Source organism: Podospora pseudopauciseta (assembly GCF_035222475.1).
Source record: "Podospora pseudopauciseta strain CBS 411.78 chromosome 7 map unlocalized CBS411.78m_7, whole genome shotgun sequence".
In the NCBI taxonomy this organism is placed as follows: Eukaryota; Fungi; Ascomycota; class Sordariomycetes; order Sordariales; family Podosporaceae; genus Podospora; species Podospora pseudopauciseta.
Window position 1 is genome coordinate 3,127,977 of NW_026946667.1, and position 16,318 is coordinate 3,144,294.

At 50.4% G+C, this 16,318-nt stretch overlaps 9 protein-coding genes across 9 annotated transcripts; 4 read left to right on the forward strand and 5 right to left on the reverse strand.

Annotated features, from left to right (window-relative positions):
- Positions 1–543: 543 nt before the first annotated feature.
- Positions 544–1,072, reverse strand: QC763_0111700 (uncharacterized protein; the record flags this gene model as incomplete). Its single annotated transcript, XM_062906493.1, has 2 exons — positions 544–622; positions 690–1,072. 2 exons carry the CDS (start codon positions 1,070–1,072, stop codon positions 544–546), a joined length of 462 nt encoding a protein of 153 aa, XP_062762243.1.
- Positions 1,073–2,067: 995 nt separating this feature from the next.
- QC763_701040 (uncharacterized protein) lies at positions 2,068–2,418 on the forward strand (the record flags this gene model as incomplete). The annotated part of the gene is made up of 1 exon (XM_062915122.1): positions 2,068–2,418. One exon carries the CDS (start codon positions 2,068–2,070, stop codon positions 2,416–2,418), a length of 351 nt encoding a protein of 116 aa, XP_062762244.1.
- A 1,869-nt stretch (positions 2,419–4,287) lies between these two features.
- On the forward strand, positions 4,288–5,109 carry QC763_701030 (uncharacterized protein). The gene is made up of 2 exons (XM_062915121.1): positions 4,288–4,773; positions 4,844–5,109. The coding sequence occupies exons 1-2, from the start codon at positions 4,480–4,482 to the stop codon at positions 5,018–5,020; spliced, it is 471 nt and encodes a 156-aa protein (XP_062762245.1). The 5' UTR covers positions 4,288–4,479; the 3' UTR covers positions 5,021–5,109.
- On the reverse strand, positions 5,038–6,066 carry QC763_701020 (uncharacterized protein). Its single transcript, XM_062915120.1, has 2 exons — positions 5,835–6,066; positions 5,038–5,746 (listed from the first exon to the last, which is right to left on the reverse strand). Exons 1-2 carry the CDS (start codon positions 5,923–5,925, stop codon positions 5,130–5,132), a joined length of 708 nt encoding a protein of 235 aa, XP_062762246.1. The 5' UTR covers positions 5,926–6,066; the 3' UTR covers positions 5,038–5,129.
- Positions 6,067–6,069: 3 nt separating this feature from the next.
- QC763_701010 (uncharacterized protein) lies at positions 6,070–7,365 on the forward strand. The gene is made up of 3 exons (XM_062915119.1): positions 6,070–6,698; positions 6,759–6,994; positions 7,046–7,365. The coding sequence occupies exons 1-3, from the start codon at positions 6,399–6,401 to the stop codon at positions 7,197–7,199; spliced, it is 690 nt and encodes a 229-aa protein (XP_062762247.1). The 5' UTR covers positions 6,070–6,398; the 3' UTR covers positions 7,200–7,365.
- Positions 7,366–8,259: 894 nt separating this feature from the next.
- QC763_701000 (uncharacterized protein) lies at positions 8,260–9,328 on the reverse strand. The gene is made up of 2 exons (XM_062915118.1): positions 9,081–9,328; positions 8,260–9,020 (listed from the first exon to the last, which is right to left on the reverse strand). The coding sequence occupies exons 1-2, from the start codon at positions 9,278–9,280 to the stop codon at positions 8,468–8,470; spliced, it is 753 nt and encodes a 250-aa protein (XP_062762248.1). The 5' UTR covers positions 9,281–9,328; the 3' UTR covers positions 8,260–8,467.
- A 664-nt stretch (positions 9,329–9,992) lies between these two features.
- Positions 9,993–11,696, reverse strand: QC763_700990 (uncharacterized protein; the record flags this gene model as incomplete). Its single annotated transcript, XM_062915117.1, has 1 exon — positions 9,993–11,696. The coding sequence occupies one exon, from the start codon at positions 11,694–11,696 to the stop codon at positions 9,993–9,995; it is 1,704 nt and encodes a 567-aa protein (XP_062762249.1).
- Positions 11,697–12,336: 640 nt separating this feature from the next.
- Positions 12,337–14,297, forward strand: QC763_700980 (uncharacterized protein; the record flags this gene model as incomplete). Its single annotated transcript, XM_062915116.1, has 5 exons — positions 12,337–12,654; positions 12,702–12,917; positions 13,026–13,712; positions 13,780–13,937; positions 14,033–14,297. The coding sequence occupies 5 exons, from the start codon at positions 12,337–12,339 to the stop codon at positions 14,295–14,297; spliced, it is 1,644 nt and encodes a 547-aa protein (XP_062762250.1).
- Positions 14,298–14,466: 169 nt separating this feature from the next.
- Positions 14,467–16,061, reverse strand: QC763_700970 (uncharacterized protein). Its single transcript, XM_062915115.1, has 2 exons — positions 15,204–16,061; positions 14,467–15,145 (listed from the first exon to the last, which is right to left on the reverse strand). Exons 1-2 carry the CDS (start codon positions 15,407–15,409, stop codon positions 14,683–14,685), a joined length of 669 nt encoding a protein of 222 aa, XP_062762251.1. The 5' UTR covers positions 15,410–16,061; the 3' UTR covers positions 14,467–14,682.
- Positions 16,062–16,318: the final 257 nt, after the last annotated feature.

Below are 16,318 nucleotides of genomic sequence, written 5' to 3' on the forward strand. Positions count from 1 at the left end.
TCCAAGGACTGTCGGGGCTTAGAGGTCCAAGACAGAAACCGAATCCGTGTGCCTCCCTACGGTCTCGCTCGCCTACCTTGGTATGATGGCTCCAGCTCGTTGACCCTCCTTCGACATTGTATATACCCTAGGTAAGCATTTACACCCCATGACCGATCCGTGATAACACCTGGCTGTAATGAGACAAGGCACCAATTAGCACATGTAAATAAACAATTGTAAGTCCTCTCATAAACAATAACTCCGTAACACGGTGCCTCCATCTAGGGGTACCTTATCTAACTGTCGCAAAGCCATCCGCACTTCGCCATTTCCTCGCCGTTTTTCATCCACATCATCCCGTCAGATTCCCGTGAGATTTGGAGAAACGCCCTCATAAATCCCTTGATGTTAGGTATCGAACCGCTCCTCTCTCCCTCTCCCTCTCCCCTCTCCCCTCTCCCCTCTCCCCTCTCCCCTCTCCCTCTCCCCTCTCCCCTCTCCCCTCTCCCTCCCCTCCCCCTCCCCCCTCCCCCTCTCCCTCTCCCCTCTCCCCTCTCCCTTTCATCTTAATTCTTGAATACCTTTGATGACCAGCCCCCGGTAATTGGAGGCGGCGCGGCCGCGGGCTTCAAACTCGAATCTAGAGGGAACAGATATGTTAGTTATGTCCATGCTGGAACACGAAAGTAAAAGCATAGTCAACCTACAAATTTCCCTGCCGGGGTTCGGCTTGAGGCGGCTTGGGTGATCCGCCAGTACCTTCTGTGAGCAGTTGCCCACAAGCCAGTACTCGGCGGCCACCGGCCGCTTCAGTTTCCGCAGCTGTTGTGGGTTCCGCTACGTTCGGGTCGTCAAGTTGCAGGCAGTGTGACGTCCCGGCCCCGGTCGTCTTGATAGTAGTCTGAGCTTTTCGCGGTGCTTGATTGCTTGCTGCCGGATCTCCAGCACCCTGCTTCTGGGGAGTGATACCAGGACCGCTGATAGAGATCCCCTCCACATATAGGCCGATCTCCGGGTCGGGGTCCCCCTTGCCTGGCCGACTTTGCCCGGTCTTCTTCTGCCCGCAATGTGGTTGAATGCTGATGGGCATTGTGACAGCTGGGCTCCTAGGCTGTTGGACTTGTCGTCAGTCAGTAACCAGATGACAACTGCTTCGCATACAGAGATCAGACCTACCTTTGAAGCTCGAGATTGAATATAAATCGACGTCAACGATGGACGTGATATTGGTGGGAGTGAAGCGGATGTCTAGCGACTTAAGAGCGTGCCCGAAGACTCCAAACTTGTCAACTTGTTGCTGATTGTGGGCTCAAGGTTTGCTGATCGTAGGTCAGGAAGGATTGGGGCAAGACTGAAAATAACTGTCGACGCTTGGGGTTCGAGTCGAAAGTAACTCAAATAGTCAAGATGTGAGCTTGGTAAGTGCAACGAAACTCTAGAAGAGAGACCTGAGTTGCTGATGCTTGCGAGAGACAGTGAGAGGGAGAGAGTTCAGAGTGGTCTGTGGTGGTTTAAATAACTTAAAATTGGCAGACTCTTCTCGCTGACGATGCTCCCACTGTGGGGCACCCACTTGATCTGTTCACTCATTGTGAGTTTTCAGGTGAGTAATAGTAGCAGAGCAACCAGATGTGGGTTTAGAAGAGCACCTTGTTTGTCACAAGGGGGCTGGAGAGAGATGAGTGGAAGTGAATAGTGCGTCGCTGCCAAATTTTGCTCTGGCAGAAGCAACCACACAAACTCAGTCTCTCCCAGCGACACCGCTTCATTTGAAGATGCCGAAGCTCAGGCTCCCCCTCCTCTGGAGAATGAGAAATACTACGAGGCTGAACATCGTGGCGGTGTCGAAGATCCCAACGATTACCATCCCAGCGGCTTCCATCCCGTCCTTCTGGGTGATTTTCTGGGCAAGAGCAATCGATTCCGGGCCATCAACAAACAAGGAGCGGCGAACACGGCACGGTTTGGCTTTGCAGAGACAGGGCCCCGGCCAAATGAAGGGCAGTCAAAATCTTTTCTGCGAAGGTCTCGCATCCGACAGCCGACATCGACCCCCACGAGCTGCCAGATCACCGAACCACTGCAATGGCAGATATGGTCATCTCTAAGAACCTTGCCAAATGGTACCAGCCAGACGACCCAGCCCTTAGAAAACATCACATCGGCATCCCACTTGAGTACTTCCGGATCAATGGTCCGAATGGCAAGCATCTCTGCCACGTTTCGCATCTTTATGGTCCCGCCATTCAACACGTCCACGACCTGTACTCGCCCTGTCAGTCCTTGCTGAAAGCCATCGCCTATCAGATCGTTGATTCCATGGCCTTTCTTCATCAGCACGGCATCTATCATGGCGACTTTCGACTCGCAAACGTCATGTTTTGCTTGCTTCCTGGAGTCGACAAATGGCCAGAGGAGAAGATGATCAAGCTCTAGGGCAAACCGAAAATAGTCCGAGTCCACGCAGTTGACGAGGAGGGGGAACGGGACTTTGAAATCGAACCGAACTTCCCTCCTTATCTCATCCAAACGGCCAACTTCGACCTTTCTTCCGGCGCCTGTTCTTACAATATCGCGGTTATTGACTTTGGCATGGCCTACTTCCTCGACAATCCACCCACCATCTGCGCCATCCCATTCGAGCTGTCCTACCCCGAAGGGATTTTTACCAACGGGCGATTAGGTTGGCCGGCAGACATTTGGTCACTCGCCTGCACTATTCTTTGGACCGTGGCGGGAAGTTACCCATTCGGCGATGAAGACTCGGAGTCCACACCATGGCTTGTCGTGGAGGACGTGGAAAGGCTTATGGGACCAATGCCACTGCGCTATAGTCCCCTGCTCACCAGCTGTGTTAGCGTCGGCAGAGAACTGAGTGAGCGACAGATGAATGACCCGTCCAAATACGCGACTTTCAATCGTCGGGAATCTCACGCCTCCACATACCATGGCGATCCCGACGTGATGAGAAACAGAATTTGTGTCAAACATGTGCTTCCCTAGACATCGGAGGAGTAAGAGGAGCTCGCCAAACAGGACGAGATCTGGAGGAAAACAGGACGTCTTCCCAAGTACATCAAGGCAGCAGGGACTGGAGGTGAAACGATCTGGCGCCCAAGCCTACTACATGATCGCGAGGATGGCGAGGCTCTGTCGGACCTGTTGCTATCCATCTCCAAATGGGAACCAACTGAGCGTGCGACTACCAAAACCCTGCTGGCACATCCCTGGTTTAAGGACCACCGCTCTCGTGGTTCTGACAGCCAGTCAGCATCCCAGCAAGGATGGAACTATCTGGCTAGGGGAAAAAGGTTGATGTGGATCTTGGGTGGCTTGCTTGTTGGGGGGGTATCCTTTCGGCTTCGCAAGAGAGTTTTGGGCAACTAGAAAAGGGGAGGGATGAGGAGTGGGATAGGGGTATTATTTGTCATTGTGTTATCAGGAGTCAAAAATCTGAAAGGGGAGTTCTTGGAGTTTGTATTGCTAGGCATGAGGCGAGATAATCGGTGGAGCAGGTGTCAAGGAATGGAATGAAACGGAGTTGGTATCAATGGAAGCAGATGATGATGTTGCTTGGTCAGTTCGTTGAACCGCGGGATGTGAGATTTACCTGAAATGAAAGCCCCTTAATACGTGAGACTTACAGTGCTCTCGCCCTAAAGTGACAGCATACAACCTGTACAATACAGAAATCGGTAAAGGAATCAAATCAGTCGCAGTTTTCTCAGGCCACAGACCTCCCTACATTTCATCGCATATTCAACAGTGGTAAGATGATCTAACTAGCAAAGTTAAGAAGTTGAAGACATCTCCACCAAGCTCAAAACACCTCAGGTATTTTGTCCTCTCTTGTATTTTGACATAGCCAAGCCAATAACCAGATGCTGAACGCCTAAAAAATCCAGGAAACAACTAGATTTCCACAAGACCGAGATAGCATGAAGGTGGCCAATAGACCTTACATGTGAAAATCCCGTTGGTCCGCTCCGTCGATTTCATGTTTCCCTTGTTTGGGAGGGGTTCTGACAGATGCCATTTCAGGGCAGCAAAAACCGACTGCCGGACCTCCGGGGTGGGCAGCCAACAACAGCCATTGGTTGACCTCCTGTGCCGCCAAGATGGGAGAGGCATGGATAGCTACCGAAACTGGCAGCCACACGGGTCAGGTGCCGGCCGATGATGTTTTCTGGATGGGGGCTGAAGACGGGGACCGGAAAACTGCATCGTGGGTGACGTTGGAGTGTCTCAGAGGGTAATGATTCGGGGCGATCAACGGCCCTCCGTTTTGCTTCCTGTCTTTTGCTATGACGGGATTCTTTTGACGGACCTCAACATGTAGCAGACAGGCGGATAACAGGGAAATGCGATGTGAAGATTGGGGGCTGAAAAAGAGTGAGACTGTCCTAGCTACCTATTTATGGCGATGAACATTCCAGCCAACTGCCGTCCTGAGCTACATATAACTCATTCAAATGAAGACAAGAACCGCAAGCCAAAATGCATCTCACCATTTTTACACCTCTTCTGGCCTGTATCGTATTTTCTTGGGCATTAGCTGAAGACTTCAGCGGGCCTGGCCAAATTCGCACCCTCGATGTCCGCGAAAACAATCAAGATCTTGGCTGTTTGACCTCAAAAGGAAAATGGACCACGGTTGAGTCGCTCTGTGGCGAGTTCAACGCTCAGCGCGTGGGAAGTAACGATGAATTCCGTCTCTCATCAACGGGGGGAGGTAGCTGCGGCATTGATGGGGTCACATTCAAGTGTGGAATCCAGAGTGGGATCTTTGGCGTACGTGACCACTGCCTCTTGGTGGCTGGCGACCTGGAAGGAGCAAGAAAGCTAACAATATAACCAACAGACATGGGGTACTGAAGGGCCGGTTAGTGGAAGAGAAGTCGTGCGGTATGGGGCCTATGGACTGATGGAAGGGTCCGGGAACAGCCCGCCCGATGCGAAAGATGAGGCAGTCGAAATTCACTTTTCGACAGGAAACGAGGGAGGAAAAGCGGTGTGGCTAGGCTGGAAGGCACTCTGAAGAGGTTGTGTGGTGTTGTTGAGTGTAATTAGAGATAGACCACGTTCAGTCCGGACGAACGCAATCGCTACCCCATGTCAAAAAGGCTCGTGACAGGACCACTGACTGACTATTCGCCCTTGAACGCCTTTTCTAATCCCTCAATATCGAGCTTCTTCATCCCCATCATAGCCACTGAAGCTCGTCCAGCTGCCGCCACATCCTCGCTGACTAGCATCTCCTTGAGCCTCTTGGGCACAACCTGCCACGACACGCCAAACTTGTCAGCCAGCCACCCGCACTCTTGCTTTGTGACATCTCCCCCCTCGCTCAGCTTCCCCCAGTAATAGTCGACTTCTTTCTGATCGGCACAGTCAATCATGAGGGACACGGCGTGATTGAAGGTGACGTGAGGCCCGCCATTCAGACCTGAGAAGCGGTGACCGTCAAGGTCAAACTCGACAAAGAGGATGGAACCGGGTTCCTGTCCATGAACTTCCTGGCCGGCCTTTGAATAGCGCTGGCTGCGCAGGATCTTGGAGTTGGGAAACACGGACGTGTAGAATTTGGCTGCTTCTTCAGCTTGAGTGTCGAACCAGAGGACAGTGGTGAGGGTAAGGTTGCCAGCGTGAGTGGTGAGCGACATTCTGCAGACAAGTAACGAGGTATGGAAGAGATGGAGAGGCTTGTTGAACGGCTCGAGCCTAGAGGTCTGGGTAGGCGGCCAAGAAGGAAGGAGAGACCATCCTCGGGCAAACAATAAGATGGCACATATTAAACATCATGGACAAAGAAGCCGGAGCGACTTCCTCCCGTCTTTGTGGCTTGCGATTACCCCTCCAAGTCCTCAGGCAGCAACGCCAACAAGGGCATGGTGGCGCCTCCAATGACGCGCTCCCGACAAGAGACTCGTGAAAGAGATCCATCTGGACGTGACGCGTAGTCACCTGATGTCGTCACCCATCACAGTTTTGTGCGGTTCGTGGGGGTCGGCATTTGTAGGGTTAGGGTCCTGCTAGACATCCCTGAGGCAGACATGATGACAACACCATTTCTTAAAGATGAGCAGGTTCAAAATGTCGACATATTAAGTGAGGGGTTACTTGCTTTAAGTTCCTTCTTTCATCTCTCAGGTCTTTTCTTTCTCGGTGTCCGCCGACTATTATTACCAGCCGCGTTGGGTGACATCTCGAATCCTACAAACCAACCATCCGCCCTATTAAACAAGCGATGATACCCTGCTATATAGATACCGAGTTCGTATTCTGGAGCTTCGCCACACCTCGTCGCATGAGCGTACAACTCAACTTAATGCCAATTGCTCGCCCAGACAGTTGCAGTCCATATCCATTCCATCAATGTCGCTTTACAACAAACTTCATCACATACACGCGCCGCCATGACAGAGCCATCACCAGCAACGGTCGAGACACCCCCCGAAACAGCACCATCGGTGGCGGTCGCGAAAACAGATGTTTTCACCGAACCGCGCACTTCTGCACAGATCAGAAAAGAAAACAGAGCCACAAATCCGGATCGCGCTCCCTATCACCGCATCTGGAGTCTCTTTTCCCGAGGAATATTGTTGGTCCTCGAGCTCGCAGCCATAGGGTACACCGCCTACGCACATAAGCTTGTCAATCGACCCGACTCACCTTTCGAGGGCGGCGTGAAGGACTTTGGTACAAGTTTTGCAGCTGTAGGTGGCGACCTTGAGGAGATGATAAGGTCTCAATGCTAACGCGTCAGGCAAAACAAGTTTGCAGTTGGTGTCGCCGTCAACCTCTCATGTGTCATCGCTTGTTTCATCGATAGATACGACGCCAGCGGGGCTGGGATTGCTGGCTTTTTGGACTTGATACCCGGCATTCTTGGTATCGTTGCCTTCTTCAGTGTCGCATTAGCAGGATATGGTTACGGAGGAAGTGATTATTACGACAGAGTGGGCTACAGGGCAGAGAGAACGGCTGTTGCGCAGCTGTCTCTGGCTGTTGGGTATGATTCCTTGTCGATTCTTTTTGATGCAATCACTGACAAGCAACATAGCATTCTGCACATTCTGTCTTGCTTTGGGGCCTGTGTTGGGTGCTGCATTGTCTGTACTCGGCCAAAAAGCACAACAGTAAAGTCTCGCCCTCAAGGTGACAAGGAAGTTTCATCAAAGGGAGGGGAGCCCAAGATTGCAGCTGCTGGTGTTTGATCATGTGCCAGATGATGCTCTTGACAAACAGTTATACATGATATAAGCACAAATATAGCACAAAAGTTTGGATATGAGGGGAGGTTCAACATTTCTTGATTTACATAATACTTTTTGACTCACCTAGGTACCTACACACCATCTCAGCACAGATGTGTGCCCACTACCTCAAGTTTTCCATGCTTTTAAGCAGCGCCGCCCTGAGCGGCTCCAGTCTATTACCCTCCACCCAGGAATCGCTGCCTCTCCAGATGCTCTGCAATTTACATAGGATGACATGCGCCTCTTTCAAGATGAACTCATCATTCAAGAGCTCTTGGGCGCTCTGGAAAGCACAAGTCCCAGCAGCATGTTGCACAACTCTAATCACGAAGATGGCAGCGTAATCTGCTGGATTTAGGGGCCGGCCCAAGTCAGTCCAAGAGAAAGCCACACTTCCATTGCTAAGCGCCAGGTTAATCCTAAGCTGAATGTCAGGGAAATGCGGGTCAAGTAGGTTGGGGGCTTGGTGAGCGAGAAGCTCGGAGGCGTAGTCAGCAAAGCAGGAGACGGCAAGGGCTGCTGCGGCTGGATTGGGGATGTTGAGCTCGCTCATCAAGAGCTGCCAGTAAGCCGGGACTTTGGTGTTAGGGTAAGGAGACATCTTTGGTGAGCTTTTTGTTGGAGGTTTCCTGTCTAGGTATATCTAGTGTTAGAGTGGAAAGAAGACGAGGCAGATGTCCACGCTGATACAACTCAGAGCTAAGGCGCGGTTTTAATAGCTCCAAGGGCGCGATGCCTTGTTATAGGACAATGCTATTGTGTTTCTAGATTGATTTCGAATAGAACAGACCAGTTGGGGTGTCTTTGTTCCTTCCCTTTCGACACTGTTCAAACAATGTTCGACGTAGTCAACAAAGAAATACCAGATAGAAGGTTGAACTGGGATTCTCCTCGAACTCTCGGTTTTCAACGTCGAAATTCTCTCACGCTGTGGACAGAATAATGGGGACTTCTCCTAGGGTGAAATCAAGGCAGGAAAAGATAACAGACCCGTCCTTGACTATCATTGATACCTCTTTAAAGTACTTTTAAAGACCTTTTGGCATTTTTTATCGATGTATCAGGTATCTTCTAATGCGTATCAACTATCTTTCAAGGCTTGCTGGTGACCTTCAATGACCCTCATCTCAAAGTGATAGAGTGTATTATGTCTCCGCGACGTGCCTGTCTAGTAGGTTCCCAGGTTGGGAAGGTACCAGATCCCTCTCCCATTCGTTTCGTCTAGCCTATTCAGCCTTCTGAACAACAAACTTGGTGCAGTCATCCTGCGATCCCCGCTGCGCAATAGGCATGACCACTGGCTGATGGTTCCTAGCAGATATGATGGTGCATACGCGGTACACGCCCTCCAGCAAACCACCCGTTACCTCAGCCTGCAAACCGCCCTTCCCATTGCCTTCATCATCGACACCCTTAAAGTAGGCAAATTTAGTCGGGTCGGGAGGGTTGACAGAACGGAGACTTCCAATGTTCTGAATGGTGATGTGACAGTGCCCAATGATATCGCCGTTCTCATCGAGGTCTTGAGGGGCAGTGTAATATGCAACGCTGGGATTCACGAGAAATCCAGCCCTCAAATGGCGGGTTTGGATCGTGACATTGAACGTCTTTTGCGCAGGGATAATGTCACCCGGTTGCGGATGGGTGATGATGGATGTGATCATGTTGGACGAGGCCGGTATCTTCCCCATGGGTATGCCATTGCAGGATCCAGCCGAATTCTGATGGCCATTGGTGAGAGTTTGACCAACGCAGAAGTTGATAAAGTTGCTTGGATTTCTGTAGGGATCCGTTAGCCTTGCATCAAGAGTACACATCGGACCGGGAGTGTCGTCTTACGTGTCCGATTTTGACAAGCCTGGTCGGATTCCCGTTGTTCCTTCCTCCAATCCGGTATACAAGCTTGCGCTCTGGACGGCTTTTGGAGAGAGACATGCTGGGCCGGGCTTTGGGTCATGCTTGGTTGAGCCGACAGTAACGGCTTTGACACTGCCAAAAAGTGCGAATGCCCCTATGGCGAGTGTATGAGGTTTGACCATTTTGGGCTCCCTGTGAACTGACCTGGACAGTGTCAGATAGAATGGTTGTCGACAGTGAGATCAAGGTCAACATCAAGCACAGATGCGACAGGAAAGTAGGTTCTCTTTAAGGAAGAAGAGAATGTGACTTTAGCGCTTACCTCAGAAGCATCCCATTCCAAGAACTGTTGATTGGGTGCCAAGGGAAATATAGTGTCTAAGACCGGTTAAAATCAATTTGCTGCCCTCAATGGGAAGACCGAGATGCTCCGGCTTCAAGTAGATGGACGATGTCTACCAATGACAGATGATCATGCACTGAGTGAGGCGCAGGAATCAACCGATCGTTCTGACTGACATGAGCTTATTATAGTAATGTATACACAAACGAGGTAGCTGGCAGGCGGAGTCCACGCCCCAAGTACCAAACCTTTACAAAGGGCAAGGAGCCGTCGCACCCCTTGCCACACGTCATGGACGAGAATGTACGCATTTCAAAACTGTCTGTACCACGCCCCCAATATAAGCCAAAGATTCTTCAAGGATAGGTACCTAGGTAAGTAGGTGGGTAACGTGGCACAAGATACCTACCTACCTACCTAGTTAATATACGTGACCTCAAGCTATAGCAGGTAACTAGTCTATTGTCCACCTAGAGAGTTTAGTGGAGGCTGGTTGTATTACCTATTCAACTACCCCATAGAATTGACTATTTTGTCCATGGCGTGTATTTCTACAGCGTGATTCCCTCGATCTTCCCTAAAATCCTCTCAACGAACTTTATCCCGACCACGATCAGATCCTGTTTGTTATGTGTGACGTCCGAGCTACCGAACTCATTATTCCCATCATCCAAACAGGTAAGACAATCCACCACGATCTCTGTATACAACCGCCCCATGCGCTGCGGGAGGGTCTGTTTTGCCAGCAAGACAAGATCCTCTTTGATCCATGACGTGGATCCTGGTAAATGGGCATGTTCAAAGTCCCGATCGCTCAGATGCTTTCTCAGCTGCAGTGAATATCCAGGAACAGGAGTTGGGACCGATGATGACGAGTTAGCGTGATTGGGGTGATGATAGGTTGACGAGGTCGAGCTACTGGTGGACGGGTACCAGACCAAAGACCGCCACAGTCCAATCTCAAGGAGGCACACACCCAGGCTATATATATCGTGCTGCATAACATATCTCTCCAAAATGCAAAGTCCCTGTCGTGCTGGATGCCGGTAAAGGTTCCGATACCAGGCTGTGTCACCGAGGCGGTTTGTCTCCATGTTGATGCTTCGAAATTGCGAGAAGCCGACAAGAAAAGCCTGACCCAGTTCCAGGGGTCGCAGAGCAGCAAGAGCTGTTGGGAACAGCAGAATATTGTCCGGACGAATATTCTTGTGTACCAAGTCGCAGGTGTGCACGAAGCTGACAGAACGAACAAGCTGTTTTGCCAGTACGATGACCGAACTGAGACAAACAGGTCTTTGCTCAAGTAAGAGACTGCGAAGGGTTGTAGGCGGCTTGAGAGGGTCTGCCTGGGCCGGAGTATGATACACAATCTGGGGACCGGGGGGAAAGGTCTTGTTGTCGTCAATGATCTCTATGAGACCCCTACAGCGTAGAAGGCCAAATATGCTTGGGTCAACGCTCTGGAGTCTCCTGCATAGTTGATGGGCGTCCGATGTAGTGTTTGTGTTGGTATTTGGGGCAATACCAATGCCTTCCATGATATACAGACTTTGAGATTCTGGTCGGGCCACAACGTTGACGCTTGAAAAAGGAATGCTGGTTGCTGTGGTAAAGTCCCATCCTGTCTCATCCATGACAATACTATTCGCACTTCTGATATCGGTGTTGATCGTGTAATCGATGGCCTTTCTTAACGCAAACATGTGATCCAGAGGGCTTGCGGGAGATTGGCTGTGTGGTAGCTGTCGGGATCTATCTTGTCCTAACTGCTGCAGTGCCGGGTCCAAGACCTTGCCGCCGATGAGCATAATCGTATACCACGATGGATCGAACAGACTTTGCCAGCACTGTAACTCCGTCATCAAGGCATCCAACCCTCTTTTGGCCACAGCATATCTCCACCTGTCAAGCTGAAGCATTCTGGTCAGCACTTGTCCCTGTCCAGTACTTGTGGAGGCGACTATTGATGAAGCCGCTGCTTCGAGCTGAGATACCGCCTGTAGCAGAGTTCCGCGTAGTCTTTGGAGAAGATCAAAATGACATTGTGCAAGTTCTTCAGTCAGATGATCTTTGATCCCGCGGAGGAAAACGAGCTGTATCTCTAGTTTCGTCCAAATCGTTTCGAGTAAAAGCACCTTATCACAGAGATCTTTCTTCGCAGTCCTGAAAGCTTGGCAGATGCGCAAGGTCTTGTTGGCAAGTTTGATGCAAATGTCGACGACGCTGACAACTGCGAGAGCGAGTTCTGCAGACATGGTTCTTTGCAGTGCTATGGACCAGGTGACGCGATTTGTGAGGTTGTTGTAAGGTATGTTGTATCAGATGGTAAGGTGGTGATGAAAATGCGGTCTGTGTCGGCTGGTTTTGGCGTGGCGCAGCTCGGGGAAAGGCGTCGTAGACATAATAATAGACAATGGAGCTATCCCGAAAGATGCTGACCAAAAACACCATGGATGTCTTCAACAGCCCTTCTAATATACCTATATCAAGCACCTCTAAAGGAGCTGAAAGGGTATGTGGACTGCCCTTGCAGGCATATTACTTGCCACGGTATCTAGGTAGGTAAGTATCTTTAAAGACCTATTAACTACCTTCAAAAGTCTGTGAACTATCTTCCAAATCCTCATCCAAAAGTACAGATTCCTTTTTTTTGTCCACGACGTATTCAGGGGTCGGCTGACCCGCTGCCTGGCCGCCGCTTGTATGTGGCCAAGCAAGCCACAGCGCCATAGCTCGTTTCTGGACACGCGCTGAAGACAGGGGGCGCGCTGAAAACTAAAAACGCGCTCAAATCCAAGGCATGAGTACGGATGTTAAATACTGCCATCGTTCCTCACTGTCGTATCACTTAGAGCCTGACTTACCCATATATGAGGTAGTTTGGATGCTGTGACCATGGCTGAAGGTATATCCGAGTTGGTTAATTCCTCTCGGCTGGTGACAGAATTTTACCTCCCGAATTTTGTTGTCCACCATCTTGAAACTGGTAATGAAATCTGGGATCTGAGAGAAGAAATTGGCTATGGAGGATCTGGCGTGGTGCGAAAAGAGGAGCGTCGAGTTCACTCTAGTGGAAAGAAATATCAGGGTCCAATGGTACGAGCCGTGAAACAGATGAGAAAGGTTCCTCAAAACCCAGACCAAGGACAGTGGAATTATAGAGCCGAGTTGGAAGCAGTGGTGAAGTTCTCACAGCCAGAGGTATGCAAGCACGTGTGGTGGAAATATCCAATGAAAGTTAACATTCAGCAACTTGCTAGTATGACCCTTTCTTTGTGCGCACCTTTGGGTGGTTCGAAAACCAAGAATCTGTGTTTCTGGCCATGGAATATCTTCCATCGAGTGACCTAGAAAGATTCAGAAGGTCCTCGCCTCCGCTTTCCGAATTTGACACGAGCCTGATCGTGTGGCAGTTGATTCAAGGTGTGCGACACATGCACGATGCTGGGTTTGCACATCGAGACTTGAAGCCAGGGGTAAGTGGTGATACTACGTGTTCTTCATGTCCTCGACCATGTCACATGTGTCCCAATACATTCAGTCGTTATTGCCTGTAAATACCTAGCTCACATCGTCATACCCAGAATATACTCATCGCCTCAACATCCCCGATGTGGCACGTCAAAATTGCCGACTTTGGAATCAGCAAGCAAGCTATGCAGGGTGTAACACGCTTTCACACCATGCGAATCTTCGGGACCTTGGGATATATGGCACCCGAGGTATTGGGTTACTATGCCAACAACACCGGAACCAACAATACCACGATTGCATACACTATGTCGGTCGATATTTGGGCCGTTGGTGTAATTGCAATGACCTTGCTGCTTGGGCGCAATATTTTTCCTTTGCCGGGCGACTACGCCAAATATGTCTTTGGACAACGGGCTCTTGACTTTGCCCGTGATCAAGGTGAGGTTTTGACAGACGATTGCCAGGACTTCATAGCGGCCCTTCTTGCAGCGGATCCAATACTTCGACCGACTGCTGCTGCTGCCCTCGCCCACCCTTGGTTAATGCAGGCCACCGAAGCAACTGAACCTTCTCCAGTAAGAGAGATCCCGGACTCGGAAGCAGACTCGGACGAGGACTCCGCTCCATCTGATTCACTACAGCCTTCCACAAAGAATCCGTGGGCGACAATCGGCAGTAGAACTTGGCCGAGCAAGGGATCGAAGACATACAGCGACGCGCTCCTGATGAAGTTCAAGTACCTCTGGCTTGATATTATTCTTCTATCTCCCAAGTTCCATACTATTGAGTTCGAGAAGGTTTGTCTCTCTCCTTGTCCATTGGCCAGCCAATGGCACGATTTAACGGCGTTCTTCTTCACCTTAGAGTCGGTTTTATGTTCTACGCTCCGATAACGCCATAGATATTGAGACAAGCGCTGCTCAGAGCGTGTGGACTTCTAGTCAGCGTGTCAACAAAATCCTTGACAAAGGATACCGGACATCCGAAGGCCATGTGGTTCTATTCTTCTCCGTGATTGGTAGGTAAGTAATCGTATCACATGATTCAAATTACCTATTACTGGTGGAGGTAGGCAAGGTATCTTATAAAGATATGAAGCTGACACACACTGCACCAGTCGGCGATTCTGTGGAGTAGCACAGATGACCAGCGCACTGGATTGGGAGAATACTGACCCCCATTGGGTTGAGGATGTCTGGCAGGGACGGTTCACCTTGGCCTGGCTCAGTCATACAGAGCTCTCATTTGACCTTGTCAACCATGTCCCGGTAAAGGAGACCACACCTCGTTTCAGAGCTATCGCTTGTTACGATGGCACTGAGATCTCACCTGGATCCGCATATGAATTATTGAGAGTTTTTTCGGCGGCGGAAAGACGGTGATCGTGGACTTGAGTTTATCGGGATCCCACATCAAGGTGCCTGGGTACCTAGGTAAGATATTTGGGTGGCCTTACTCTGCGATCGGGTTCAGAGAGTTGCTAGATCCTGGTATCATTTCACTGGGTCAGATTGGTTACGTTATCTTATCAACCAGGACGAAGACTCCTACCTAAGTGCCGCCGAGAGCCCGGCCAACACAGAAGGACACGGTCACCGCGAGGGAGCTTGATGGGGTAGTAACATTCTCAGGTACTTGTATATTCATGGCCAAAAGCACTATCCTTCTCAACCGACAAGTAGACTCTTGTCAAATTCAAGGAACTACAGCCAGACTCCATGAAACAAACCCCGGTTTCTCTTCACCCATCTCCATTCATCCCTCGCCTTAAATCCAGTGATACACGCTGAGTTTGCTTGAACCACCGCAAATCTCAGTGGGAGCACCAGTACAGGCCAAATCACAATCCGTGTCTTCGAGTTGGACGCTCAAAGCATCTAGCTCATGGCCACAAAAGCATTCAGCCATGTATTGCAGTCCAAAGAAGACAAATCCAGAGTTGAGACAGTAATCCGCACAGCGTTCGATTGTCATGGCCGCAGGGGAGAAGCCAAAGCCTCCAGCGAGAGCCCGATCGGGGGCGGGGAGCTCGCTAAAGCATCCTTGGTACACTGGGGCGGAGACCTCAGGGTGAGGATAAGGCGTATGTGGAGGGGCCTCCTCAGAACTGCCCCAGAGAGAGATGCGGTTTGGACCTCCGCATGTCTGACCGGCGTCTCCAGTGCATTGCATGGAGCAATCTTCCGGGAAGGTAGGGAAGGAACCTGTGTCAAGAGAGTTGCCACAGTAGCTGTGAGACTTGTTAGATACCGAATGATACGGAAACGGGGAGAGCTTTTTTGACTTACCACTCGCCTCCATATTCTAGTCCCCAGAGGGTGAAATTACGGGTGGGATCGGTGCAGTATGTCTCGCAAGCCTCCACGGTCATCGCCTCAAAGTCCGCGGTGCTCGCGCCGGTCAAAGCCCGAGTGGGAATTTCCGTATAGCAGCCGTAGAAAGTTTGCCCGACGACGGCGGGGACGAGGGCGGCAAGAGCGAGAATGGAGTACATCTTGATGGGTTGGAAAAGATCTTTGGTTGAGATTGTAGAGGATGTGGTGACTGATGATGGGGGAAGAGATCAGAATGACAACATCGAGGGTGGTCGTCTTACTTATAGACTTCGAGGAATCATCCTCTTTGCTTCTTCATGGTTGTGGATATATTGTTGACTGAATGCGTTCCGTCTGGCCTATCTCCGGTGTCCCCAACACCATTGACTCGATACCACTCTGCATTGGTACTCTCCCAAGAAGGTAAACACGGAGTGCACCTGCATGATCGCATCTCGACGAGCCTCGAACGCCCAGCTAACGACAAAATGTCTGGCATGCAGAAAAGACAATATCACATGCAGCCCAAAAGAGATATACATGCAACTGGACCCCTGAATCCTTCGTACGATCCGTGGATCGAAATAGCCTCAATGTCTCGTCAAGATATCGCCAAGACCTTTGAGGTTGCGTAACCAATGCTGATGGGAAAATCGTCATATGAAGGTAACTAGGCAAGGTACCTACAGACTTAGATAATTGACTGCGGTTCTTGATAGAAGTGTGCCCATAGTTTTGTATAATCCTTCATTGCACTCAAGGTTGGTGCTCAGTCATTACCTACCTGGAAAACCAGATCTTCAACGGCGAGGGATGCGGATCGTTCCGTTCCCCGAGGTCCCTGAGCTTGCAAGGGTCTAAAGCAGAAAGCTGCATATGCCAGCCCTCGGATTACCACCTTGTGCCTAGTTAGTACGTACTTTTCTGCTTCTTACGCTCACCGATTTTCCACAACAAACGCCGAGTTGCAAAGATGGACTCACGCCGGGCGCCGGCAGGGAATATAATTCAATAGACAGTCAGCCACTTGCCCAAGTTCTTTGACTGGAAAAGTCCCGCCAGCAGGAAAAAAACAGTAAAGTAAGCGT

Coding starts and splice junctions, on each gene's coding strand:
- QC763_701030 (XM_062915121.1), top strand. CDS start 4,480: ATGCATCTCACCATTTTTACACCTCTTCTGGCCTGTATCGTATTTTCT. Junction 4,774..4,843: donor TCCAGAGTGGGATCTTTGGC/GTACGTGACCAC, acceptor TATAACCAACAG/ACATGGGGTACTGAAGGGCC.
- QC763_701020 (XM_062915120.1), bottom strand. CDS start 5,925: ATGGATCTCTTTCACGAGTCTCTTGTCGGGAGCGCGTCATTGGAGGCG. Junction 5,747..5,834: donor CTGCCTGAGGACTTGGAGGG/GTAATCGCAAGC, acceptor TGTTTGCCCGAG/GATGGTCTCTCCTTCCTTCT.
- QC763_701010 (XM_062915119.1), top strand. CDS start 6,399: ATGACAGAGCCATCACCAGCAACGGTCGAGACACCCCCCGAAACAGCA. Junction 6,699..6,758: donor TTGGTACAAGTTTTGCAGCT/GTAGGTGGCGAC, acceptor AGGCAAAACAAG/TTTGCAGTTGGTGTCGCCGT. Junction 6,995..7,045: donor CAGCTGTCTCTGGCTGTTGG/GTATGATTCCTT, acceptor CAAGCAACATAG/CATTCTGCACATTCTGTCTT.
- QC763_701000 (XM_062915118.1), bottom strand. CDS start 9,280: ATGGTCAAACCTCATACACTCGCCATAGGGGCATTCGCACTTTTTGGC. Junction 9,021..9,080: donor GGCTTGTCAAAATCGGACAC/GTAAGACGACAC, acceptor GGATCCCTACAG/AAATCCAAGCAACTTTATCA.
- QC763_700970 (XM_062915115.1), bottom strand. CDS start 15,409: ATGTACTCCATTCTCGCTCTTGCCGCCCTCGTCCCCGCCGTCGTCGGG. Junction 15,146..15,203: donor CTAGAATATGGAGGCGAGTG/GTAAGTCAAAAA, acceptor CAAGTCTCACAG/CTACTGTGGCAACTCTCTTG.